We start from the raw sequence: 26,953 nt of genomic DNA on the forward strand, positions 1-26,953 counted from the left end.
TTTCCCGAATTCTTTATGACTCCTGTATGTCCTTTCACCTTACTACAGGCACAGCAGGAGGTAAATCATCCCTCTGTGGATGCTGTGAGACATTGTGTACACAGAAAATTGCAAGTTGCTCAGCACAAGTAACACAGCAGAGAGGCCCTAGGTAGATATCGCTTAGTTAGACATTTACTAGCATCTCGTGCAGAGATCTCACCTGGAAGATTAGCACCTATTAACTTCCATCGGTAGGTTAAACAGTGCCCCAAGGACAGCAAACAACAGGTAAATGATAAGCGGAAACACAGGAGAACAGGAGCTGCCAGATGCTTATTACCAGTCTCAGTTTTAGCTGACGCTTTAGAAGATGCAGGTAAAGAACAGGCTAAGAGTTTCCCGAGAGAACCTCACAGTGCGGTACATACCAGCTGCGGTCAAAAGAGCATGGCAGAAAAGAAGGACAGTGGAAGAGTCTGAAATCCAATTTTTAAAGTATAAGCTAATAAAAACATGGAATACTCCAAACACTGACAATCCATGGGAAGCAACAGCACAGAAAGCAGTCAGGGGCCAGAGCTGGGGGTCAGCACAGCCAGCGGGCGAGCCATTCTTGGAATGGACCATTCTTGTTTTGATTGAGCCCAAAAAGCAGAATCATCTCTACCCTGCCCTGCCTAATCCAGCCGATTGGAGATAATCCACAGTAGAGATCAGAAAAGAAAAAAATAATCCACAGCAAAGATCAGAAAAGAGAGGCGACTGTTCCCTTTCAGGCCAGAGCAAGGGCAGCGCTGGGTGCACAGAATTCCTGGGCAGTGCCCAGGACACAAGGGGAGCATGTGTACATAGAACATGAAGGTAAAGCCAGCAAATGGATTGTGATCCCTTAAGCAACTTGCATCCCCCAGGAAGTATCTTTGCTTTGCTCAGTTCCAACTAGTCTGGATCAAATGTGCACCCAGGTAAAATAAAATACATGCCCACAGTCACAAATCAGCTGCAGAGCCAGGAACACAACCTGCATTTTTGCTCTTCCAGGTCCTACCTATGCACCCCTGCTATTGCTGGAGCAAGGGGAACACATGCAGACACACACGCTTGGTACCAGCTGAGATCAGAGCAGCGACAGAAGTGTTTATTGCAAAACTGTGAACCCTTCCTTGCCAAAACTGAACAGATTTTCTAAAATGGAACCAAAACAAATCCCTTTGAAATGATCACAGTGATTGTCAGCAAAAACGTGTCTGGGCTGTTACTTTATTCATCTCACTGGGCTCCAGATTTTCACTTTGCTTTTCTAATCAGAGTTCAAATCTGCTTAATGCAAATTGCACACAATGGAGAAGGGAAGTAGCCTCGGGCAGGATGCTTCCCAGATGCCTGCCCATGAACTCTGCATCCAGCTCCGGGTATGAGAACAAGGATGTCGACTCCAAGGAATGAGTCTTTTACCTTGAAGAAAGCAAGCGGACACTGCCCCTTAGCCCAAAGCACACATCTGGAGCAGGATTCGGAGCACTGAGCTTGACTTGCACAAGGGAGCTGGATAATGGATTAGAAGCACCTGGAGAAAACTACCTGCTGAATCAAAACAAACAAAAAAGGCAGCTCAGTTCAGTTTACAACAGAGACTTTTATGAGTTCATTAAGAAGTTGGGTGTAAGCCAGGCTTTCATACCATTCCACAGGCCTTCTCATGAATTAGTAAAGACTGGGCGATAAAACGTACCTCAATAATAAACCTTTTTTCCCCGAGGACACAGTATTTGGATGACACAAAGACTACAGACTCCACATAGCTAAGAACCATTATGTTTATTTGCAAAAGAGAATTATTTTTTAACATTGGAAGCCAACTTCTTGTGCCTTCACTCTCTGTTAACACAGGGAAAGATCTCATTTACAGCTCTTAGAAACACCTCCTAAGCAGAGACTGCGGGTGCCTCCCCATGAAGCTGGTGATATTCCAGTCACTGCTGCTCGTGAGACTGTGACCAAGGAAAGGACCATAACAGCCCACAGCAAGCTCAGTGATGAAACAGCCGGAGATTGGTGTGAATGAGAGTTATCCCCAGCTCATTGCAAGCTTCAATCACAACCTCGTCGGCAGCGGAGCCAGATGGGGCAGCGATGAACTGTACTCCACTCTGAACAAAGACAGAGGCAAGTGGAAAGATTAGAGGACAGAAAACCAAAATCCCCCTGAGAAGGAGCTGGCAGCCCCAGTCCTTCATCCACATCCCACGATACTAAGTGTTGAACAAAGGCTTCCATTGCCCAAAGCCATTCATGGGGGAGTTCCTCATGGAAGCAGTCAGTTCTCTCCACAGCTCAGAAATGAAATGGTTGCTCTAGAAACAATAGGCCTTGTCTTGATATTCTTAAACAGTTTAATAAAATTTAATCCTCTGTTCATCCCAAATCAACAAAATGAGCAATGGCTGCATAATTACTATCCATGTGAGACCAGTAAGCATGAGAAACATCCTTCCTAGGATGTGCCATTCCAGCCAGCAGTGCAGAGCAGAGACATCTCTCAGCAGCCCGCACGAAATTCACACAAAAAGCCTTGGCTGTGGCAGACGTTTCCTTGGAGTCACCCTGACATCCCGGCCCCTCTGTGACCTTACCCGTTTAGCTCTGTCAACGTTATCCCTAAAAGGGAAGAACGCATCGGAGCTGAGGGAGACAGCCGTCAGCTTGGCAATCCACTGCTTCTTCTCTGCTTCCGCCAATTGCTCAGGCACCTCTTCAAACATCGCCTGCCACTTCACCAGGTCTTCATCCTGCGAGAACAAGACGAGCCAGCTCAGCCCCAAAGCACGGGTGAGTGATGATGGCATCCCATGACACCCAGCTCAGCTGTGCTTTCTGCTCCCACAGCTCTGCTGCTGGGAGCTTTGGAGCAGGGATTTTAACATCCCAAGTGGTGGTGGGAACTCCTTGTGTATCCTTTTAACTCCGTTCCTTCCTCCTCCTCAGCCCAGGGCTTGAGGGATTCCGTCTCCCTCCCTTTAATTCCAAGATGGCCAGCCTGCAGTATGCTGCTCTGCGTAAATGCCAACACACACAAACACGATCTGGTAGATGACTTTACACATGACGAACAGCGGTTTGGTTTATGATTCACCTTCTGAAACAGCAGCAGCTCCGGTTCTTACCCCCTTAAACAAGCAACTGCTCACAGGGATGATTCACGAGGTCCTCAATCCAGCTCTTGGCTTTTGATACTTAAAAAGGACATAACTATTTTCTTGTCTCGCTATTGCTCGTAACAGGGAGGTCAGAGGGATTCTGAGAATCCAAAATGCCACAGAGGTAACAGCACCGTGTGAGAAGGGAAGAACAGCTGCCCTGGCAGGGCAGTGAGAGTTGAAATACAAACTGCAGCTTTAACTCTTCCTTACTGTTGGGGGGAACTATCAGATAAGACCAACTGCGCACCAAAGCACAGGGCGGGTTCCAGCACCGGGGGTGGTGGGCGCAGGATTGGAGGGGAAAAATCAGGACACTTTTAAGAAGTCACCATTCTGGGCCCTGGCCACTTGATACCCCAGCTCTTTAGGATCACCTATTACTGACACCCGTGCATGAAACTCAAGTCAGGCTTAAGCACCACATCAAGCCTTTGTTTCACAGAAGCTGGACTGTCCAGGGAAACCTCTCAGCCAGCCCTTACCTCGCCAATGGTGCCAGTGACATACTGATCAATGGCGTTGGAGATCTCTGCTCTCTTCACACCCGCTTTGAACTTCATGGAGAGCACGCGCGGGTGGTGCCGGAGCCACCAGTTGTTTGCCTTGTCACCAGCCAGACGCGTGCAGTGGATCCGGGACTGCTGGCCGGCTCCAATACCTATGACCTGAAGTACATAGACACAAAACACCATCAGGCCTTGCTGAGCAGAGATCACAATCAGAGCTGCATTCCAGCCAAGCCATTAGGAAAGGCCCCCCACAAATAAGCTGCTCCTCACTGAGGCAGAGAAAGAGTGTAGGTAATTAGGGAGGAGAACTTTGAAATACCTGCATGCTCTATCCTGTAAATTGGTTACAGGGTCAGCTCTCTGCACTGCTGACCTCCACTGCTCTGCTGACCCTCACTCCAAGGACACTGTGTTCTTTCATCCTTCTAAATAACACAGCACCAGCCATCAGAGTCAAACTGTTAACCTCAGCAAAGTGACACAATTATGGCTTTTGCTTAAGGCAAAACAAAATCCTGTTGGTTGTAGAAACAAATGTGACTGCTAAGAGATGGAAGGCTGCCTACCTGTTCTTGGAAAGGGCCCTTCAGTTAGAGGATTAAAGCCTGAGCCCAGGTCACCCAAACACCATCATCTTTCCTGGTGAGCCAGGCATACGCAGCTTAAACAGATCAACTGTGACACGCAGCGGATTACAGGGCAGTTTGGCTGTCAAGGCTGATAAGAAAGTAAATCCACTGCTCGATCAGGAAAGCTGGCCAGTAGGACCACCACATCGCATGAATTGTCAAGGCCCTGGAGTTACCAACACATTTCCTACTCTGCCATCTGCCAGAGTCCAGGATTTTAAAAAAAGTTGCCACTAATCTAATTCAATAGCACTTGTGCTTGATATCAAACAGACCTAGTGCTTCCTGAAGCAAAATCCAAAAGGTGATTCTTTTTCCCCTCAAAGCTGCTTCTATAAAAATAAGATATTTGCTCAGTTTCCATTTGCTTTTTTCAGACCACTTTCTTTGGAGTTCTCATCAGACACATTCAGCCCCTGTCAATTTTTTCAGGTACATTATAGATTAAAATACATATGCAGAGACTCTTTGGAGTCTGGTGGTCAGGTAACTCTGCAAGCCATTTGTCACAGCTCAGTGCACAATGCAAACAAGCTCTTGCATCCCTGTCTGGGCTGGTGCAAGCTCCCACTGGAGACAAAGGCAACTCTTAATAAATGCTGTCACCACTGAAAATTGAATGTAGCTGGAGACATCCCGGTTCCTGGACACTGGCAGAACAAGCCCTGCAGATACAGCCTGCCTGCAGTCACAACTGGCGAGTACAAGGGACCGGGCTGAGGGCTCTTGGGCTCCAGACTGTCTCCTGTCCCTCAGCTTTGCCACTGCCATGACAGAATGCCAGGCACACAAAGGCCAGACTTTGCCACCGTGGCTGCCAAACCCAGGCTGGTAACTCTTCTCCAAGGCTTTCAGAGCTGCGAGTCCTGCTTTTCCAAAGAGAGCTCCTGCCATTTCAAACCACAGATCTGACAGGAAACAAGCCTCTCTCCCATAATTTCCTCCTCCTAGGAAGCCACAGCTGAACTGTTCAGCAGACTGTTTGCTCCAGGGACGCCGTGTCGAGGCGAGTGGTTCTGGCCAACGCCTCAGAGTTTCCAGCTCAGACTGAAACAGATGGTAAAGCTCTAAGTCAAAGGCTGCCCTCAAAGGAATGAATCATTTGCCTTCTCATTCATCGCACCACAGTGACCTCACCTCTTACCAGGACCATAAAACACGCTTGCTGGATACTATTCCCCCACAGGGCAAATGAAAGACTTGGGCTGCTATCTAATATCAGCTGCTCAGCTATAACTGAAGCCATCAGTACTTCCAGGCTAGGCTAAAGCAGAACTTTTTTAGCTGGGGATGGAGATGGTGGAGAGTACCAAGCAGACTGCAGGTAACAGGGGCCAAAATACCATGAAACATTCCCAAGTTTCTATAAAATGTGATGTCATGTGCCAGAAGTGTCCTCTGCCCTTTCCCAGCCAGAAAACACACACAGCTCCTTCATGGGCACACCTTAGAAATAAAGCTCTCATACCTGTCAGGACCCTTCTCAAAAAGAGCCTTTCCCTTTTCTCTCTGAGCTACTCAAAATATTTTACATTTTTTTGTCACCTAAATTCTGTCAACAGATGCAAAACTGAACTTTGGCTTATATTCGACAACTCCGAAATGGCTGCAACTTTGTACTTCAGTTAAATAAAGTGATGTATACTGTAAACTCTTGACAGGCATCCCCAAACCTACAGAGATATTATCTGCAACACGCAGAACTGTTTTTATAACAGCTTAATGGCAAGAGAATAGAAAAGCCGCTTCTCTGTGTCTCCTGATGAGCCCACATCATTCTGGAAGGAAGTTCACAGTTAGAGCCTGGGAAGAACAGGCTGGTAAGATGCACTTCACTGGAAAATGATGATCCAGGGAAAGCAAAATCCTCCTTTGTAAAAAAAAAAAAAAAAAAAAAAGTGTTTTGATGCAACGGTGCTGGGAAAGATTTCTTCAGTCTAGCCTGGAATTTGTGGTCTAAGGAGGAGAAATCAGAAGGCTGAGGTTCTGCTTAATGCAGGCTATAGACTTGCACCTAAATCTCTCTTCACACTGGTCTGTGTGAATGTACTTATTCTCCACCTTTTTCACTTCCTCTGAAGTGAAAACCCCTCTTCCTACACCTCATCTCTCCCTTCCTTAAATGTTGGCTTTCTCCCATATGAAAACAGAGCCGAAACCTCAAAATCCGCCACGAAGGAATCCTTCCCCCTCTATTGTATGCCTATTTACTACACAGAAATTAATTATGTTTCTTTCAGAGTTTAATCTCCTGGGAATCAAAAAGTGCTTAAGCAGAGCCTATGAAGTGTGAGTAGTGAAAGGAGACAGTAGTACAGGGTGAGTAGAAAAATCACTTAATAAAAAAAAGCTTGGGTGAAAATTGAGAACTACTTGACCAGAACACTTCAGCTCACAGGAGAGCAAAGCATGGCCCAGAGCTGGAATACTGTGCGAAAGCACGGAGTGGATGAGATGGATAATGCCCAAAGGATCCTTGCAAAATGATCCAGATTGGCCGGGATTTACTCAGCTTTACCCTGAATAATGAGTGAAAACAGACACCCTGAATACATCTGGAATTATAAAAATCAAATAAAGGACTTCACAATTGGGAAGACAAACAAACAATGGAGCTACTGACGAATGTCAGCACCACCGGTGGAAAGCAGTAAGGTAAATTAACAGGTTTGTTTTATCTCACTGTGCAGAGAATAAAGAAAGATAATAACTTTAAATTGCTAATGTAAAACATGATGATATCATCAAAGAAAGTGTAAATCAACATGTTACAGACTGGCTTCGCTGGTACGGAAAGTCAGACAAAACAAGTGAAAGTGTTTATTGCAATTAGTGGCAGCTGGCGTCCTGCAAATTAAGTGACACTCAAGTCCATAAATGCTTCCTCCCGCTCCATGCTTTCCTAGGACTTATTAACACAAGCACCAGCCCTTGCTGGAGTGGCTGATCCACTCATGAACCCAACACAAAGCCAAGCTGTCAAAAATGTCCTGGATGTCTGATACACAAGAGTTTTGCCAGGCAACAGGGATGCTGCGATGGAAAACCAAAAGCAATGGAACTGAAGGAAAACTGGACTTACCAGGCTTGGCTCATATAACCCAAACCAAGTCAGATCCTGGGAAAGCATTGTAACAATCTAGAAGTTACTTTCCATCCCTAGTTCTTGATTTGTGCTATTTTTTGGTTCGCACCCAAATATTCCAGTACGCATCTGATGTTACGTATTGGTAGGTGACATGACCAGAGTTAGTTCTGCACAGCATCACCAAGAAGAATCTGTGCTAATCACTATCTTTGTAAGACTGGTTTTCAGTGGGCCTCCTTTCCTTCCCCATCTCTACCCTAAGAACAACAGTCTCAATACCTAATAGTCTCAGGAAACTTCTAGAGATTTTAAAACCAGAAGGGGGCTCCCATTGAGCTCCTCCGTCGCTACCTGTAGCACACCACAGCACTGTTCCTGCATTTGGACTGGCATGAGTCTCGTAAGGAAGACGTTAAGCTTTGATTTGAAGAACCCAACACAGATTCACCACCTCCTCGAGTGATTGTAATGGCTGCTGACCTTTACTGTTAAAAAAGTCCCTTGTTTCTTAGTGCAGTACACAGACCTTTGATCTTAGCCTCCCCTGTCACATACACAACAAACCAAGACAATGCACATTTATATTTGATTAAAATACATGCCTGCAAAGACATAAAACATCACTGAAGCCAGGCTAGTTAAATCCCTGCCTGCTCACACTGCTTTTCACTGCTCCCTTCCATATGGTACATTCATTACCACACACATTTCAGAAACATCTGCAGCACCACGTTAAGTCCAGACTTGCAAAAAGCACTGGGGAAATTGTTGCTGTAATAAGGGAAAAGCAGCAAAGATAGTGACACCTTTGTTCTGAGGCTACAAGAATTAACACTCTTGAGGACAGAGAACCATTTAAAAAGCAGGAAAAAACCCCCAAAGCTGAGTAAAAGAAAAATGCCAGACCTCCAGAGATATATTTTCAAGAACCATACAGCACGTGACCCCAGAAAGTGCCGTGAGACAGCTCTGCAATGTTTCCAGGCTGTAACAACAGTCTGACAAATGCAGATGAGAACCAATGCAAAAAAGACACAGCACTGCAGTTCATTCACAGTCTGTACCTGTAGGGTACACTGTTTGATCCATTTTGCTGATTTATGATGTACCAAAGCTCCAGATCAAAAACATTATTTTTCTTCTGTATTTTTTTAAAAATAATCCAGGCCTATGGAAAAGTTACCATGGAGAGCAGAGAACCAGCTAAACAATAGCATTATAAGAATGAGCCGCTGGGCAAAAATACAATTTTTAATACATTTACAGCAACTTTTGGACAACTGATTGAAGCTGGATATCTAGCGATAATGTGAAAAGAAAGGACTTTTTTTTCAAATTCAAGATTCTCAGCTACACATTTGATAATATTCCTGTAAATCCCGACATCCATCATAAGCCTTTAAAAAAATAAGGGACAATGCCCCAAAGGGGAAAAAAGAAAGCACAACCTATCTTTCCTATATAAAAAATGAAAATACAACTAAGAACCATTTGGATAGTCAGAATCCAGCTGTGAAAACTACTGTCATTTCCTAAGGCTCTATACAGACTACAACATATATACGTGCCCTCAAAAAATTATATAAAGGACAGAGTAGTTAGAAAGAAATTACTCAAGGCCAAATTTGCAGAAGCACGTAAGAGCTTTTCCAGCCCTCTCATTGAAAAGGCCCACCCTGTCATTACCATGAAAAAATTACACGGAGTTTTTGAAGCAGCCTCTTGAGAAACATGGGTTTAGCTTCTGTTCTGCGTGGCACTGTCTAGGGCAGCTCGTTTGTACCTGTTTATTAGCTTCCTATATGCTAAATGATTTTAAAACTCATCCCTGACAGAAGCAGGCTCCGACCGTGTGAAAGCAGGCTCTGCAGAGCTGCCCGAGTTGGTTACCTGCCCATCCTTGGCGTAGCAAACTGAATTGGACTGGGTGTATTTGACAGCGATGCTGGCAACGATCAGGTCCCGGACAGCAGACTCGGGCAGCTGAAACGAAACGTCATTGTCAACAGCACGTCCTAACAACCAGGAGTAGCCAGCTGGCTAGTGACCTGCAAACCCCCAGAGCCATCACAAGTACTGTAGCACAGAGAGGGAAAACAAGACAACTAAAAATGTCCTGTTCAATTACCAGCAAATTTTGTTTAGATTAAAAACTGTAAATAATTGGTTTGGCAGCTAATCTCATAGCTCATAGGGATAAGACTCAATCCTACCAAGTCAAGAGGACTCTGGCACTGGCTCTGAGCCTGCAAAGTCTGCTGTATTTGCTCACTGTCCTCGGATGCGCTCAGAGACAAAAAAAGCTAAGCACATGCTTAAGTACACAGAGGACCACAAACCACAACAACCATAATAGCTCCCAATATCTGCATTAAGTCCATTCCATTACTAATTTATTAAAATTATTTTTATTACCTCAATGTCTGAACTTGCTCCTGAGCCCATGACTAATCATGTACTCATTAACATCTGTTTTTTAATGAGAACAAGATCTGAGACGTAAAAATAACTGATAAAGTTCTGATGATGTGAACTGAGGAATATCAGCAAGGCCAGAGTTTATACAGCATGCCGTATACAACAGGGAGAAGTAAACAGTGAGTCAGAACAAGATCACAATGGATCCTCTGCACATGGCTGTCTCACCACAATGAATTACACACAGTAGCTTCTTATTTATAAGAAATACAAATATTTTGGTTGTTGGAGATAAAGGGCAAGGTCCAGCTCCTTTTATTTATGCAAGGAATCAAAACAAAGGCAAACTACCCTGATTTACTCAAGTATATTTGGTCTGCAAATTTTGCTGCATTATTTTGTTGAAAGCCAGTTAAATCTCATTAAAATATTTTAAGAGCGCTTAAAATAAAACAGTGATGACTTTCTTGATGAAAGCACACAAGTTCATTCCACCAGTCTTTAAGCTCATTTATCTTCTGACACTTACATTTTTATTCTTTGTAACAATGTTCCTGAACAATGACCGGTCGATGACTGCATTGTTCCTCTTCTGCATGAGGTGCAATCCATAGAGCGTTCGAATCTCATTGTCATCTGGCTCATAACAGGGATCCATCTAAAAGCCAAAGAACAGGCCAATAAAACATTCTTAGAGCTCTTCAAAGCCAATGTCCAGTAATAGCTTAGGTTAAAACACATTCTCCAAAGAATCCAAAGGAAGCGAACTGTTTATGGAAGGCAATGTCAAACTATCACAAGTAATTGGAACTAACTGGAGCAGCAAGGTCTCAATAGCATGAAGTGACATTTACACTGCAAAGAGAGGTAATGCAGTATAGATGCTTATACACAAACGTCCATGTCTTGAGCCACAAAAATCTACAAAGTCTTCTAGTCTTTCACAGAAAGGGGAGAAACATCTGCACAAGAAGTCTTCCAGTCTTCCACAGGAAGGTGGAAATATTTTGAGTTGCTTCATACATGCCCCAAGGTACAGCTCCCAACCCTCTTTGACGTTAAAGAAAACAGTGGGCACAATTATTTCCAGAGATGCACTCTCTCGGGGCACATCTCCAAACAAGCGTGCGGTGCAGTTAATTTACACCAGTGTACAGTGTAAAGTTTAATGGAACTGTTAAACTGCATTCAGGTCTACACATGCACAGGCTGATTTACAAATTTGGTAGCCCCAGTTCAGGTTATTGAGACATGAAGTAAACCAGATGAAGGCTACCAGCTCTAAACAGGAGCGTGCACACACTTTATGTGGTTTCCCTCATCCATTTAAATTCGTTCAGATCAACTTTCCTTAGCATCCCTCTGCAGACATACCCTAAAGATACAGGCTTAACCAATGCGACCTCATCCTTGCAAAGCTAATTGAATTCAGGAGGTAATCAGCTGCCAAGATCGTCTGCAATTTCGTTCCTTCTTGCCTGAAGCTCCTGAGCCATCTTTTACAGCTCCCCTGGCAGTAACACTGCAATTGCAACTTTGGCTAAGCCTTGGATTTTCTTTTTGTAATGTTATAGCAAAGTTCTCTGCTCATTTGTCTCTCGGAATCAGACAGAAATAGGACCTGTTTGGTGGTTCTGACAGCACTGTCTAACCCATTAGTCACGTTCAGCCAAACTGGATGATTTTGAAGTCTCAAGTCACTGCAGGAACTAGAAAGGCAACCTGACACTTACTTGACCACTCTGCATTAATGTTCCCTGACAAGCATCTTGGATGCAGTATGTAAAGGTGCATCATCCCAGGCCCAAACTCTGCTTGTGCTGTTATCTTAATCATTGATGGTACTAAAGACAGCCCAACAAACACCACATGCCCAGACGAGGCTTCCTCCAGTGATATACTACATGTTCTTCTCACTGCCAAGACTCACAACATCACTGAGGCACTGTATCTTAGATAAAAAGAATTTGAGGAGGAAACAAATTCAGCAAAAGTGAGAGGAAAGCTGGCAAAGAGTGAAAAGAGGGCACAGAAATCCTGTTTCTTTGAAGTACTCTTGCTGGTTCATAGATTTAATTACTTTAAATCCTCATCACTTTGAAAACCAAGGAAGGCATTATGAAAATACTGTGCTCTAGGACTATGGGCTTAACATGACCACAACACTGCTGATGGAATTCCAGCTCATACAGGAACCCCCAAAGACTCAGAGGAAACACCTCCATGCGCTGCAGGGGGCTTGGATGAGCCCCCCAGCTATTTGGACACTAACGTCTGTGAAATCAGGTACAGGGAGAGCAGTGGAGGGTTAGAGTGGAGCAGGAGTACAAACCTGGAGGACACAGTAACCACCATTCTTCTTTTTGGCAAGGATTTTGAGAGCTTCTTCCTCATAGCCAGGAGCTACCACACCATCAGATACCTGCAACACACAGATTTCAGCTTCCATGTGATAAAAAGAGGGGCTAACACTGAAAGCTCCACCTGCCATTTCCAGAAGGGCACTGAGGGCACACTTACTGGGGTCTACGTGTACCATACAACAAAGGCACTATTACAATATTGGTTTCAGACCTGGAAACAACAGAGCATTGTAAGCTCCTACTAGGAGTCAGTAAAAAATACCGTGCCATCACTTGAAACAGAATGGAACTAATAACTAATATTCCCCTCCAGGGGGAAACAGCTTGTGCATGACATCCTCACTTCTCAGCACTAACAATAAACATGGCTTAAAAAAACACCCAACACCACGAAAAACCAAAACACACTTGACTTCACCACTGACACTCCCGGTAAGACAAAAAAAATTGGCAAAAGAGCTGTTAAACATCATTGAAACTGGAAAGAGTTTACAATTATCGGTGCCATGAAGCGATACACATCTTTCACATTCTTATGCTACGATGTGAGTGGTTGTTTTTAAGTAACTGTATGCCAAACGTTATTCCCACAAACCAGTCAAACATGCTATTTCATTTGTTTGAATAGAAGCCTTCAATGTACAAGACAGCCCTTTGCGTTGTGCCTTCCCCCTCTCAATAAAATCGTAAGCAACATGTAAGGGGATGAAATGTGTTTGCTAAAGCATTAACTCCCAGATGTTTAACCCTGTATTTAAACCGTGAGCTGCGCAAAGCAGTCAGCTATGGAGTTAAGGTTGAATCCAGCAAAGTTAAAAGTGGCTGAGCCTACACAAAACCTATATAAACTGTCCAGGTAGAGACCTACATCCCCATTCCCGCCATGGGCAAGAGCGTGGCCAGCAGCTCCCTGGTCCTCTGCTGCTCCCATTACAGCCGTTCAACCAGATACTTGTGACAGTGCAATCAGGGCTCATTTCCAGGGGCCTGCTCGGAGGCAGAGGTTTGCCATCATCTCCTGGAAAGCAGCATTTCAAGCACTGCTGTTTTACAGGCTCTCCCACACAGCCAGGTTTTAACTGGTAGGAGGAAAAAATGCATCAAAAGATAAGTGTAAATTCTGCACTCTCGAGACTGAATCACATAAATGGACCAATAGTCTTCAGTAAAATGGGTCAAATTCAAACAGAATGGCTGCTACAAACCAGTGACTCCATCTAGTGTGATTCTGCTTTTTACACTGGAATGATTTGCTGCCGTTTAACTAACCTCTCTGGAAATAATCTTGGCAGTAGCCACATCGCAGATATCAGACAGCGCAATGAAGTCACCAAAAGAAGACATCCGATCAGCACCTGCAAAATCATAGTTTTGTAACTTACCAAACTACAGCATAATACTAAGGAAAGTCTTTATTCCTACAATCCAGTCATCTTTCATGACAGCTAATAATTTATACCCGCAGCAAAAGGAAAAAAAAAGCTCTGTAAGCACAATAACGATGAAAAAATCCTATCTCAAACACGTGCACCTTTAAATATTCCCATAGTTCAGACACTCTTCCTTCTTCACTGCATTTGTCAAAGCTCTAACTCTGTAACAACTACCTCCATTACTGCAAGCAGCTCCGATGGCAAGAAGACAAGGAAAGGCAAGGATCATACAGAAACATTTTAGATGGGAGACAGTTAGAAAAAGAGGAAAGCTGTTAGATGCCTATGCTCCCATCTGGCTCTTCCTGCAAGAAACCAGACCCAGAAATGTAGCCAAGAGCAATTTTTTAAATTTTTTTTTTTTTAAATAAATACTCTCTATATTAAGTGGCATAGCTAAGGTGAACCATTAACGGCACTCAGCTCCCATCACAGATGCTCTACTACTTAGCAAGGTCAATTCTTCTGTCCCTGACATTCTAAAGGTTTGTTTTTCCACCAATCATGCAATGATTTTCTGAGGGCAACGTTCAAAGGTGGCCCCCGAAGTGGCAAAAAATTAACACAAGCCAATGTGACCTTTAACAAATTTGCTTTGTTTTCTAGAATCTGTGCAGATTTCCTAGGAATGCCATGGAAAATGGGAGAATTAGACAACTATCTCAGCTAAGCAGAGGAAGGTATTCTTATTTACTTATCTTTTACTTTTTTGGTGAGCTCTAAAGCACAAAAAGCACTAAAAAAACCTCATGAAATAGTGGGCAGAAACATTTCTATTCAAGTTAAGTACTCCTGAGCATCCCATATGCAGTGGAACACTTGAGTGTGCTACTAGCACAGATATTTGTTTATCCATCCTTTAGCTAAAACCCCATAGATTTATATGTGCGTGTACATACACACATTGAAATTAAAAAAAAAAAACAACTCTGCATGTTTTCTATATGCATCAAGCAATAGAATCCAACATGTTTTTAGCCTCTTTGAAACAATACACAAAGGTCTGCCCACTTGGAGAGCAATTTTTGACAGTCAGTTCGTTTAGTCAGTCAGCCAGATCCTTATGGAGAAAAACCCCGCACTGCAAAGGGAAGAGCCTGCGAAAGCACCAAGCGTGCTGCTCAGGTGCTGGGAAGAGAATTAGGTTTATTCCTCAGTTTCTCACCTCTGCTTCGCGCATAGGCAGACGCTAAGGGCGTTAAGGTCTTGTGGAAGTCCTGCACCATGCAGACTTGGGCCTCCTCTTCGCTGAGAGGCGTTCCCACAGCAGCACCTAGCGGGAAACACAAGCCAGGGCACTTACACCAGAACCTTTCCCTGGTCCCTGCCCCTGGGACCTCCCCAGGCTGCCAGGGATACACCACCGGCAGGGCCTGCCAAAAGTTGGGGTCTGTTCGAAGAGAAAAGCGCGGCAGCAAGGAGCCACCCTACCCGCAGGACTGACGTGTTTGAAGGAAGCCGCGGCAGGAATGCCCAGCGCCTGCTTGAGTTCCTTCACCAGCTGCCAGGCGTTGAGAGCATCGCACAGGTTGATGAACCCTGGAGAGCCGTTCACCACTGCAAAGGCAGCGCAAAGAGACATTAAAACAGGCAGAGTCTGCTCTCCAGAGTCTGGAGCGCAAGCAGAAGAGATTTTTCCCGCTAATAAGTGAAATCACTACAAATTGTTCTTGTTAAATGACCCTGGCTCCTCGGCAAATGGTTAAGTGCGCTGAAAAGCTTCCGTGACTTGAGACTGAGAAGATGCAAATACAGTTCTCTTCCCTACCAGAAGCTGCTGATATGACCTTGAAGCAAGACACACACTGTCCCTGTGCACCTCCCCTCCGTCAAAGAGGAATGACAACAACAACAAAAAAAGAACATCCCCCCTTATGTTCTTTGAGTTCTTCAACTGGCAGCCGTTTGGAACAAGAGCCATCTCTTTCTGAGGGAGCCTACCCGAGCTTGGTTTTGACCAAGGCGCATCAGCAGTGCAGAAGAACAGAAAAAGCACATCCCTTGCTCCTGAGCAAGTAGATTTCTTTACAAATCTAGCAAATAGATTTCATATAGTGACTATGGCTCTGATACAACAAAGTACTCCAGCACTAGCCAACGTCATTCAAAATTCTGCTCTCCAAACCTTTTGCCCTGGCCCTGCAAGAAGATCTGCTTGTACTGACTTGGCAGGACTGTGAGTGATTCAGGAGATAGGAAGAAAAGATCATTCTAGCAGCAGTTCAGGGCCAACACAAGTGAACTGTGTTGTTCTGCTCCATACTGGGAAGCAGACTTGCAAGCAAATCAACTTCCAGCGCAGGCATGGGAAAGCTTCCTATGGGATCCCAGAATTGAAATAAGGAACTTCTGCAACACAAAGCTTCATTGTCTGTTCAACAGGATAATGCCTGCACACACAGCAGAGTTGGTTTCACCAACATTAAAAGCAATCTCAAGGACAGGAGTAGCCAGATTTCCTTTCTCTCCAAAATCGGGGTTTCCCTCACAGTGACGAGTGTCACAGCCTGTAAAATGGTGGAGAGAGACACCAGATCTGTCCCAAACTCTTGTGAGTAAGACAAGGAACCCTTCCCTCTGCCACCATTAGCAGAAGCAGCATTCTAGAAAACTAAGGTAATAAACCTCTGCTCAAAACCACCAAAGAAAGAAGAAAAAAGAACAAAACCCATTCAAATGTACAGAAGACCAGCTTAGTTTCTAGACAGAGTAAATGGTGACACAAAAAGAATGGGAAGATACTAAATAAGGAAAATGGAAAGCAGTAAAGCATCTCAAAAGGGTAACGTTTTCCTTTGCAAAAGGAATCTGACGTCAAGCAGAAGGTGTACCATGTAAATCTGCCCAAAGCATCTTCAGTGTGAACACACAACCTTCCACCACTAGAGAAAGTGGAGCTACAATAAGTCTTGTGAGGGTCAGCAGACAAGCTCTTTTGCCTCACACAGCTCAACCCTCTCATTGCAAAGCTACTGCTACTCAGTAATAAAGTAGTTTTACGGCACTGCTGGCCATCCCTTGGAATAAGGTACAAGACAGCATTTCGGTGCCCGACCACCTCCTTTCCCAGCTATCCCAGAGGTCCCTTTTGGCCAACACAGCCCAGGCCTCACCTGTCAGGGGGAGTTTGGGTCTCATCGTGTAGAGCTGTGCAGGGCTCTGGTGAGGATTCATGCCGTACCTCAGGGGCAGCTGGGACACCCCCTTGCTGTACTCCTTCCTAAAGTAGTCAGAGATGGCAGCATCGTACTGAGCAGTGTGGGTAAAAGCCTGGGGACAGAATGGGGGACACCTGTCAACTTACAAACATCAACGTACAAAGGATTTGGTGTTTAAAGAAGTGAACGAATGAAAGGCAAATCATTCCAGCCCAACCCTTTGCTGCAAGCAAACACGACCAACCTTCAGTGCAAGGTGACGCCTGGTTTCCATGGAGGTGTCTCCATCCCTTGATGTCTCCATCTCTTTAGCTACCACTAGGTAGTCTGCAGGGTCACACACAACCGTCACACGAGCGTGGTTCTTGGCAGCTGCCCGCAGCAAGGCAACTCCTCCTGCAAGAGCAGGACAGAGGCATGAAGTTCTTCCCTCCTGGACACAGCACAGCAAGAGAGCTGCAGCTGGAGCCAAGAAGGGACACGCATCAATCATTTATGTCAGATGAATGTGCTCCCCTCTCTCCAGCAGGGAGAAGGGACTGCAAGAGTGCTCTTCAAAACACACACAGCTTGTGACTTTGGCTCAATCCACTAGTGAATGTGCACATTCACTGGCTTTGCAGACACAGCAGAGCTGCGGCAGCAAGGAAACAGGTCATGGGCTGTGATGAGCAACTGGGGCAAGAACATCTTCAAGCAGCACAGCCACATCCTGAAGAGGGTAGCTGTCTCCATGTATTGCTTAAAGACCATCCTCTGCAACACTGGACTGGGGAGGGGTCTATAGGACAATTTACTTCTACACTGCCAAGCAACAGAGGTTCCCAAATCTCTCTGCAAATATTAATGAATCCTGCCCAGGCCCTATGTGTAAGATAAAACGCCACGCTTCCCCCTTAAATCTGACTCTGCACAGCTATTACACCACTTTGTAATAAACCATACAAGATAGTAGGCTGGTGCAAAGGAAAAGTAGAGGCTGGCACTGCTACGTGCAGAGAGAGTATTACTCTACAAAACATTTAATAGAGAGCTCTGCTGGGCATCGTTTGGACTAAACTACTGCAAGAAAATTCAATCTGAGTCCAGCCTCGTGGCACAAATCTGTGTCTGTTCTGTTCACAAGCCGCCAAGCAGACATGCTGCAGTGAAGGAACGGAAAGCCTTTTGGGGTTAATAACTAGCAGGCAGAGCAAAGCTGCTGATGATACAGACATCCATGCTTCCACACTCAGGTCCTAAGTACCACACATGCAGACCAACTCCTTTGCTTGTAATGGCTTCCTACAACGAAGTTTTCAGCAATCTCCAGAGCACTTTCAGTGGTTTGGCTTTTTCTCTCCGAAGCTCATGGGTTTTATTTTTATTACATTGCCACAGGCTGCAAAAGAGTTTTAATCTGCTCTCAGGGTTTCAAGAGGAAGCATGCTCCACCTGGCCTGTCCCAGCACAGCCTTCTACAGAACATCAGGCTTCTTCCTTTGGGCACTGCATGACTTGCCCACCTATTCAATGTGGCTTGCCAGCCTGTTACAACAGCCATTTGTCATTTTAATTGTAGGTATGCTCAAAAGCAATGAGGTTTACTGAACAAAAAGAAAAGACCTGAGACCTTAGAGACTAGAACCATCAAGTCTGCTTGAAGAATAGATTTGCTCTCCCTTTAACTTACCAATATCAATCTTTTCCACTGCCTCTTGTACAGTTACATCTGGAGAAGATACAGTCTTCACAAAGGGGTAGAGGTTACACACTACGACTCTGAGAATGGAGGGGAACAGTAGGGTTAATCAATGAGAAATAAAAAAGGCCAAATTGGTCTTGGCATGCACAAGGTACTACCAGTGGTTTTATGGTCTTGTCTCTCAGATCAGGGAGCCTGTAACCAAGGCTTCTTTCTCCAAAAGACTCAAGAGACAGTGGTGTTCAGCCAAAAGCCTAGTGATATTACAATGGTGGAAGAGTAAATGCATCTTACAATTTAATTGAACTCTGTGCATTAAACAATGTTATGGTATAGAACCTCAACTAACAGAAGTTAGTTAAAAGGAAGAGTTTCTTTAAATACATGGGCTTGTATTTAAACGTGTAGTGATTTTGGTGCACAGCTTTAGCCATTTCAAAGGACTTTAAAGTGGACTCTCAGCACTACTGAAAATAGGCATCTGCTAACTTTCATAAGAGGAAGCACCCAGAGCAAATTCCATTGCAAACAAAGCACAAACAGTCTAATTTTCCAAGAGAGAAAATGACCTACCTATCACCTTCTGGACTTTAAAATACCAACAGTATATGAAACCAGAGTGCACAGCCTGGATCCCAGAAAGCCTCTGTAGCACACGAAAGCGGGGGGTAGAACTGACTTCCCCTCTCAAGGTTAAGACTGACCTTACTGGAATTGTTTTCTTGATCTGATCTGGAAGAAGCCACAGTCTGTATTCCAGAAGTCACAAAGTAATAATTTACCCTGTTGCATCCTACCAGTGCCACATGAACTGTAGTGAAAGGAAGTATCTGTTTTGACCTTCACAAACAATGTTTTTAATCCAAGCGAATTTACTATTCCAGCATGGTTTTCAGAGGTCCTCGTGTCTCTAAATTTCCTACCATGTCTTTTGTTGTCTGTTCTATTTCTAATACCCACTCCCCTCCAATCCATTCATGCTCCTGACCTGTTGCAAGCCACCAGGAATCTGTCGACTTTAACACTGCTAATGCTTTCATCTGTGGAAATCAAGGTAATCAATAAAGGTTTCCTAGTTTGACTTGGTTATATGAACTTTATACAACTACGCAAAAACCCTACTGCTCAGGATCAGCTCCCTCTGCTTTATGGATGATAGTCCAATTCCACATTATTACTCTGGATGCAACTGTGCTGTAAGTCACTGATGTAAAGGCATGTTACTCTCCCTGCAATTTAGCAGAGCCTGCTTTAAAATGCAGCGTACTCTGAAGAGCCACTGCTGCTGAGCCATCTATGAGGATTCCTGTGGTTTTAAATTTCAGGTTTTCAAATTCAGCCTGGAAATCCATCCATCCTAAGCACATCGGTTTTGAAAAGTAATTTTAAAAGCTAAGACACATTCTGGCCCAATCACCACAGTCAAACTATGGCTCCCATTCTGGCTCTGCTTACAATTTACAATGTTCAATTTGGCCATTCATTTCTAAACCAGGAGATACCCACTGACATAGAACTGGTTACTTAAAATCACTAGTTAGATGTTAAAACCAATGAGTTATACGGAGCCCCAGACTGCCCCATGTGAGTGTACAGAGTAAATGCATTCTAACAAAAACAAAACCTTTGGTACATGTTAGTGCACAAACTGTGTTACTTCAATTTCTGGCTGCAGCTCACTTGCTCTCATGATGGCTCTCGGAAAGTCAGCTTTCTGTCTGCTATCTGTGTGTTTTCTGTCTGTTCAGGTCTATTCTTTATTTATGTGTTGAAACTCAGTAAACATTATGCAAATATCAAAGGGTATATTTACTAAGCAAGTATTTCAAAATCAGGAATTGTCATCTGATCAGACACCCAGAGCCAACTTGAGGGAAGATGCATCAGCTCCAAAAGCACTGAATTCAACTTTGCAATAAGTGTAATAAGGCCCAACATTGACTATATGTGAAGTGCCAAAATTCCCAGAAAAACAGAAGAAATTAAAACCTCTGCTCCCTGTGGAAACCACAATGTAACTTTCCTGGTTGAGTTTTCTCTTACTATAAGTGATGAAGATACATCCGTAGAAAACTGTATTTTTGACAGGGAAAAGGAAGGAGATTGCAGATCTTATGGTGTGCAGATGTTACAACCCCTGCTGCTCCAATTCACTGGTGTCAACTGGTCTGCAATGTTCATTTTTGATTACTGATGAATTGCATCATACCCTCCCAACATTTACCTTACAAGGCTGAAACCCTGTGCGTTCATATCAGCATTATCTTCTGGAATATTACGAGCCAAGATGCCTAGTTACAAACAACAGTACATCTTTATTAAAAAAAAAAAATCATTAACAAACATTTTTTAAATTCAACATCTTCCTTCAGACTGTGCTTTTCCTCAGAAACTTCCCGCTGTAAACTTTCTGGTTCCAGTTCAGACAACAGTCCATGGTTGCTACTCCTCTACTGACTCTTTGGCTGTTCAAACTCCATACTAACATTTTTTTTTCCCCCAAAGCTAAATCCTAAAGCATTCCAAGTGCTAAACAGCAGCCACCAAAATGCCCTTTATAAGCATTCAGTTGCTACCTTAAACACTAGAACTGTCATTAAGGAGTGCGTGGAGAGGAAAAGGGCACCTGCCGCTCATCAGCCAACAACACCCAAAGCCTATGAAACAGCAGAAGCAAAAGATGCTGTGCTTGGGTCAAAGGAACTCGGAGAAACACACAGGTGGACTGGCTGGCACGGAATAAGCAACAGCACCTGCGTTCAGAGTTGTCAGAGGAGATTGTCTCCAGCCCACAAGTATGATGAGCAACAGGTTCAGTGTGAGGGACCTCAAGTGCCGTAACAGAAGATTTTCTCATGGGTTAATGTGCAGATTGACCAATTATCAGACATCTTCCTTCCTGAACAGGAGCCAGGGAATACAAGAGCACGCAGAAATCACCCACTAAAGACTATGCTGTCATGTTCCTTATGCTGCACACTGGGTTCATCCACAGGTTAAAGTCAGTGTAGCTCTCTACCTGAAGAGGTCTGAAACTCACTCTGCAAAGACTGAGCAAAGGCATTTACAGAGAAGCCCTGTTACTTGTAGCCCTGGGGAGGAAAACTCTGCTAACTGCAGAGGTGCGAGCATAGCAACAGCTAATTCAGACACCCTGCACTTCTCCACCCTGTGATTTTCACCTGTCCTGCCGCTGCTATAGCAAATCTGTTCTCCTTACTCAGTTCTTCCACACAACTCTTAAAAAAAGACATCTATCAGCCCCTTCTTCCCACCCTCATTGCCCACAGATTTCTTTTAGACTAAAAATGTATTAGCTGAGACATACCAGCATGGACCGCAGGATGAAGGGTTTTCACACGTCCACCTAACATCTCAGGGAACCCCGTCAGGTCCGAAACATCTCTGCTTAATGAGAAAACACAGCATGATAATAGATGAGCCATACTGACTTTATCTATATGTTGAATGTTTATTATTCCCATCGGGGCAGTAATTTACACCTACTGGCAATGCTGGTTTTACTGGAAGCAGAGTAAAACCCTAGGAGCTTTGAAAGCAGCAAGGAGGATAAATAAACTTAGCTTTCTTTCCTTCCATCAATGACAGGAGAAGTTTACAGAGAAAACAGATGCATGATTCCTCCAAACTTCAGTATCTTGTATCTCAGTAAGAACACAACATATGGAAGGTGTATCACTAAATTGCAAGGGAAAACCCATGCTGAGTGACAGACTACGACGCATTCTTCTTACAGAAGGCTGGGAAGTAGTTCTGAGATGAGACATTCTACATTAAGATGGATCCAATTGGCTTTATTATGGTTGGCATCTGTCAACTAGTTAGCAAAATGCTGCTAGGTAGAGAAGGATTAGTAGAAACAGCCAAAACGTTAGTTTAATGCGCTCTCAGTCTTCACAAGACATGGATCTATATCTTGCGCAAAAGCTACATCTGACAGAAAGGACCCTGCCTTCTAATAAGTGACCCAAACCAAAAAGTTGTGTAAATTTCACTACAAACCGCCCATACCAAAAGGGCAACAACCCCTTTTCCCATGAATGGAGATGAAGTACACGGGTCACACTTGGCTAAGCAGTGCAGTTATTTACTGAATACACTGAAATAACCAAGACAAACAAATCCCAAGTCAACATGGATTAGAGACAGAATGGAAGACCCTGCTCAGAAGCAATACCTCAGCAAATACTCTTCTTAGCTCTTACTCTACCCAGCTTAGCCAAAACATTGAAGTTTCACCACCCTCTGTGACTGTTTGTGATGGTAAAGGAACAATAAATTGGAGAGGGAAGGGGAAATGTGACCATTCTTTGCTTCAGGCTTCGCTGATAGCACAGACAAGCAAAGAAGTTGGAGAAACCTGACCAAGTGCTGGATAACAGCGAGGACAGGGAGCTCTGTGTATGTTCATACTGATGCATCCCAGTGGCCTACCATTGATTCACTGAAAGCAAAAGAAGTGTCACAACCACCTGTGCTGCTAAATAATTGGCAGACTTTTCATCACCGCACTGGAAATAAGTTTTATTTGGCCAGAGCTGGTTTTTTTTTCAGTCACAGCATGGTAGAAACTAAAACAAATTTCCCCAGGTACATGGACCAAAACAGCTAGTGACTCTACGTGCCCCTTCTCAAACAGTGGATGCACAACATTTGAAGGCTCTGCCTGAAAAAGCTGACCGTCATGCTGGGAAAATCATTTGTGAGCTTCAACTTATTCCTGACACATGTCAGTTGTGTCCCAGGCCCATGCAAAGATCAGCTTTCACCTGGCTGTGAAGAGCAGCACTAGGGTCAGTTTATGAACTTCGAGACAACCGATTGCTTCACAGAATAGCTGGCTCGAGGCAGACAGGACACCATCTCCAACATGATGCTCCTGACATCTCTGTGCGCTGACCCGCACTCTTTGGCCTCAGCCAACCAGCTTCTGGCCAAGAAGGTTCTGAAGTTTGCTTTGGGACAGGTTTTTTGTTGTTGTTTGTTTTTTGGAAGGGAAGACTGGCTTTCAGACCAGTTTCCCATCATTTTTGCTCACAAATGGGGAAACAATTTAAAAAAACCTCAGGACTCGAATGAGCATTTTTGGTGGAGATACACAGGAAAGTGTCTGTACCTGACAGGCAAACCAGCATCTCTCAGGGACTTGGCTGTTCCTCCAGAGGCAATTAAACCCAGGCCAAGGGCATTCAGACTCTTCGCAAATTCCACCAGGCTGGTCTTGTCAGAGACGCTGAGCAAAGCTAACACGTGGGAAGAGCACAAATATTGTGGTTTTAAAAGCAGAACGGAGAAAGAAACCAACAGGACTAAGAGACGGAAGCTTCTCTAAGTTCTACAAGGTATGCATCTTGCCAGATGCAAGGTAGGGCACTGCCTGCCACGGGGGTTTGCCTCCTGCCCTCCCACCGCCGCCGGCTGCGCTCCCGGGGCCGCGAACCACGGGCGGGAGCGGGGTCCGGCGGCGGCAGCGCCGCGGCTCCTGCCCGGGGGCCCCGAACCCGGGACACCCCCCGCCGGCTCCTCCTCCCTCGGGAGCTTAAACTCGCGCGGCCGACCCGCTGGGATCGAAGCCAAGGTATAAGCAGCCCAGGAGGGAAGGAAGCGCGTCCCCCCGCACCCTCCCGCTCCGGGCACGGGAACTACCGGGGTGGACGCGGCCGCCCCGCTCCGAGACCCGGCCGGCCCTCGCCTTCTGGGGCCGCTCTGCTTAGCTGAACGCGGCAGCCGGGAAATACGCTTCGGCCCGACGGCCATTTCGGAGGCGGCATAAAGCGGCTCCCCCTCCACCCCGCTTCCCCCCGGCGGCTCCAGCGGCCGCGACCGGTCGCACCCCAGCGTGCGTTCGCAGCCGGCTCCGGGCTGCCGCGGCCTGGCCGCCCGCTCTGGCCCCGCCGGCAGGCGCCCCCGCGTTACCGAGCTGCTGCCGGGCGGCCATGGCGCCGTCCGTGGGTGCACGCTGGCGGCGGGGAGGGAAGGAGCGAGCGCGGCGGCCCGGCGGGATTTGGGCGCTCGGGGGGCGGGAGCCTGAGGGGCCGGCCCGGGCGGGGCGGGGAGTGGAGGGGAGGCGGCGGGGGGAAAACGGGGGTGTGCAACGGGGGTGTGCAACGGGGGTGTGCAACGGGGGTGTGCAACGGGGGTGTGCAACGGGGGTGTGCAACGGGGGTGTGCAACGCACGTGTTGGGTGTAAGCGCGTGTGCAAGCGGCACGTGGGGGAGCGGGCGTGCACGGTGCGTGGGCGGCAGCGGAGTGCTCGGTGCGGGGGGCACGCGTGTGCGTGGATCGCAGGTGTGTGTTGAGCACACCTGCCTGTGCAACACGGGGTGTGCGGTGCCCGGGGGAGCTGTGGGTGCCCCGGTATCGGGAATGTCTGTGCAACGCTGTGTGTCTGTGGGGTGCACATGGGTGTTCGGTGTGCAGTGCTGCACGTGTGCAGCGCACATGTGAACCTGCGCTGCGTGTATGTACACGTACGTACATGCATTGCACATGGCTGTGCGTTTATGCACACTTGCATTGCACATGGCTGTGCGTTTATGCACACTTACATTGCACATGGCTGTGCATGTATGCACACATACATACATGCATTGCACATGGCTGTGCGTGTATGCACACTTGCATTGCACATGGCTGTGCGTTTATGCACACTCACATTGCACATGGCTGTGCATGTATGCACGCATACATACATGCATTGCCCGTGGCTATGCGTGTGCAGCACACGTGTAGATGCACGCAGCACACTGCAGTGGAGGAAAGGCCTGCAAACAGGCAGCAGTGCTGGGATGAGGAGGCGGCTGCAGCTGGTGGTGCCCCCGCTTGCCAGGTCCCACTGGGGACAGGTGGGTGGCCACAAGTGTGGCCAGGGCGCAAGGTTTTCTGGGTCCTCTTTGTGGCAGGAAACTCACTTAGTAGGCAGGTGAAAAATGAGGTGTAGGTGAGACAATACCTCATTGCAGTGAAAGGTGGTGCAATAAAGACAATTAATTTTTTGCAGAAGTACTCGTTGGAATTTCATCAGTAGAAAATCGTCTCGCAGAGCTTACAATCTATTGACGAGCGGGGACAAAGACAAAATGCTTGTTTACCAAGTCTGAGGTAAAAAATTAAGCTTGCAAATAGTAAAATAATGCTTCTCTTTGTTTGATTTTTATTTTTCTCTTTAAGTGGAGTTAACAGAGAGAGATTTTGTCTCCTACAGACCTGCACATTTCCTGGAACTCCTTGCAAAAGAGTTTTTCTTGTTTTCATTCTAGCTTGTGGTTGACAGGTAGCAGTGACAGAACATGTTGGTTTTAACATCGCTGGTTAAAATCACTGTGCCCCTGTCCACCCCAGCAGGGTTAAACTGCAGCGGTGGGACAGCTGCAACCCACCCTGCTTTGCAGGTAGGGATCTCTGGAGGTAATTTGCAGCACATCCCCTGCCTGTCACCCTGCCAGTGTTTGCACGAGGCCTCTCGGTGGCTGTCCTGTCACTTCGGCAGCACACAGTTAGTGCTGCCATTCCCAGCAGGGAGCATCGCCCAGAAAAACAGCAAATGTTTTGCAGCTGTCAGGTCTAGCGTGGTGAGACCTGGTTGCCTTCATATAATGTACACGTCCCTTACATGTGTTATGTCTGGGGTGGTAGGTGCCTGATATATGGGTTTTTAATCAGGTCCTTAAGCAATAAAGCCAGCACGGGCAGGCCTCTGAGACATCCCCACATACTTCTCTCATGTTTTCATCATCCACGTAGGTGTTCACTGTACACATGGCATCTCCTGGAGCAGGCAGGCTGAATTAGGCCCTATACGATCATTAAAAAAGAACAAATAAATGACATTTTCTAGATCTTGAAGACAAAAAGCTGGGAAGTGTAAAGTGAGTGCAGGTGGAAGGCACAGAAATTTGTCTGGTTTGATTTGTGAATCTCTGGGCTTGGGCAGTATTGTCTGCGTAAGACAGAGTCAAGCAAGAAATACTAAACACACTAAATAAACCCAGTATATGTATTACTCTTAGTAGCAGCTAGTGACAAGCGGTAATAAATTACTGCTCCTAAGTGTGGCTGGGGCCAAATGAAAATATACTGTTAAGTGGTACATGAGCACCACCATTATGAAAATACACACCTTTGAGAGAATAAAAGTTGTACAAAGAGTACCGATCCGTACAGCTAAGGTGGGCTTTAGGGATGATTAATGTATGTGAAAATGGAAAATTCAGCAGAGCTCTGCATATTTATCCAATGTTGGAGAACAATTGCGTATTCTGGTGCAGTGCCTGAGAAGCCGTTCGTGAAGCAGGGTGTTTTGTGATGCTGCAGAAGCCGCGTGCGAGCGGGTGGCCATGGCAGCCTGTGCACAAGAGGACAGGGCTGCTACTGCTTTCAGAAAAACAGGGATGTTACCAGCCTAAACAGTGGCATTTGCTTTTTTAGCTTCTCCAGCAGTTTGTTGTCCCTTGGCACGTGAGATGAG

General features: G+C 45.7%; 1 protein-coding gene across 1 annotated transcript; it reads right to left on the reverse strand.

Annotated features, from left to right (window-relative positions):
• Nucleotides 1-1,793: 1,793 nt before the first annotated feature.
• On the reverse strand, nucleotides 1,794-24,480 carry ATIC (5-aminoimidazole-4-carboxamide ribonucleotide formyltransferase/IMP cyclohydrolase). The gene is made up of 16 exons (XM_065637695.1): nucleotides 24,402-24,480; nucleotides 23,602-23,728; nucleotides 21,793-21,869; nucleotides 20,689-20,755; nucleotides 18,453-18,541; nucleotides 17,025-17,176; nucleotides 16,736-16,892; nucleotides 15,054-15,179; nucleotides 14,788-14,895; nucleotides 13,459-13,544; nucleotides 12,159-12,248; nucleotides 10,356-10,484; nucleotides 9,299-9,391; nucleotides 3,665-3,847; nucleotides 2,616-2,771; nucleotides 1,794-2,132 (listed from the first exon to the last, which is right to left on the reverse strand). The coding sequence occupies exons 1-16, from the start codon at nucleotides 24,421-24,423 to the stop codon at nucleotides 2,013-2,015; spliced, it is 1,782 nt and encodes a 593-aa protein (XP_065493767.1). The 5' UTR covers nucleotides 24,424-24,480; the 3' UTR covers nucleotides 1,794-2,012.
• Nucleotides 24,481-26,953: the final 2,473 nt, after the last annotated feature.

The sequence above is a fragment of the Caloenas nicobarica genome, chromosome 6 (assembly GCF_036013445.1).
Source record: "Caloenas nicobarica isolate bCalNic1 chromosome 6, bCalNic1.hap1, whole genome shotgun sequence".
Classification (NCBI taxonomy): domain Eukaryota; kingdom Metazoa; phylum Chordata; class Aves; order Columbiformes; family Columbidae; genus Caloenas; species Caloenas nicobarica.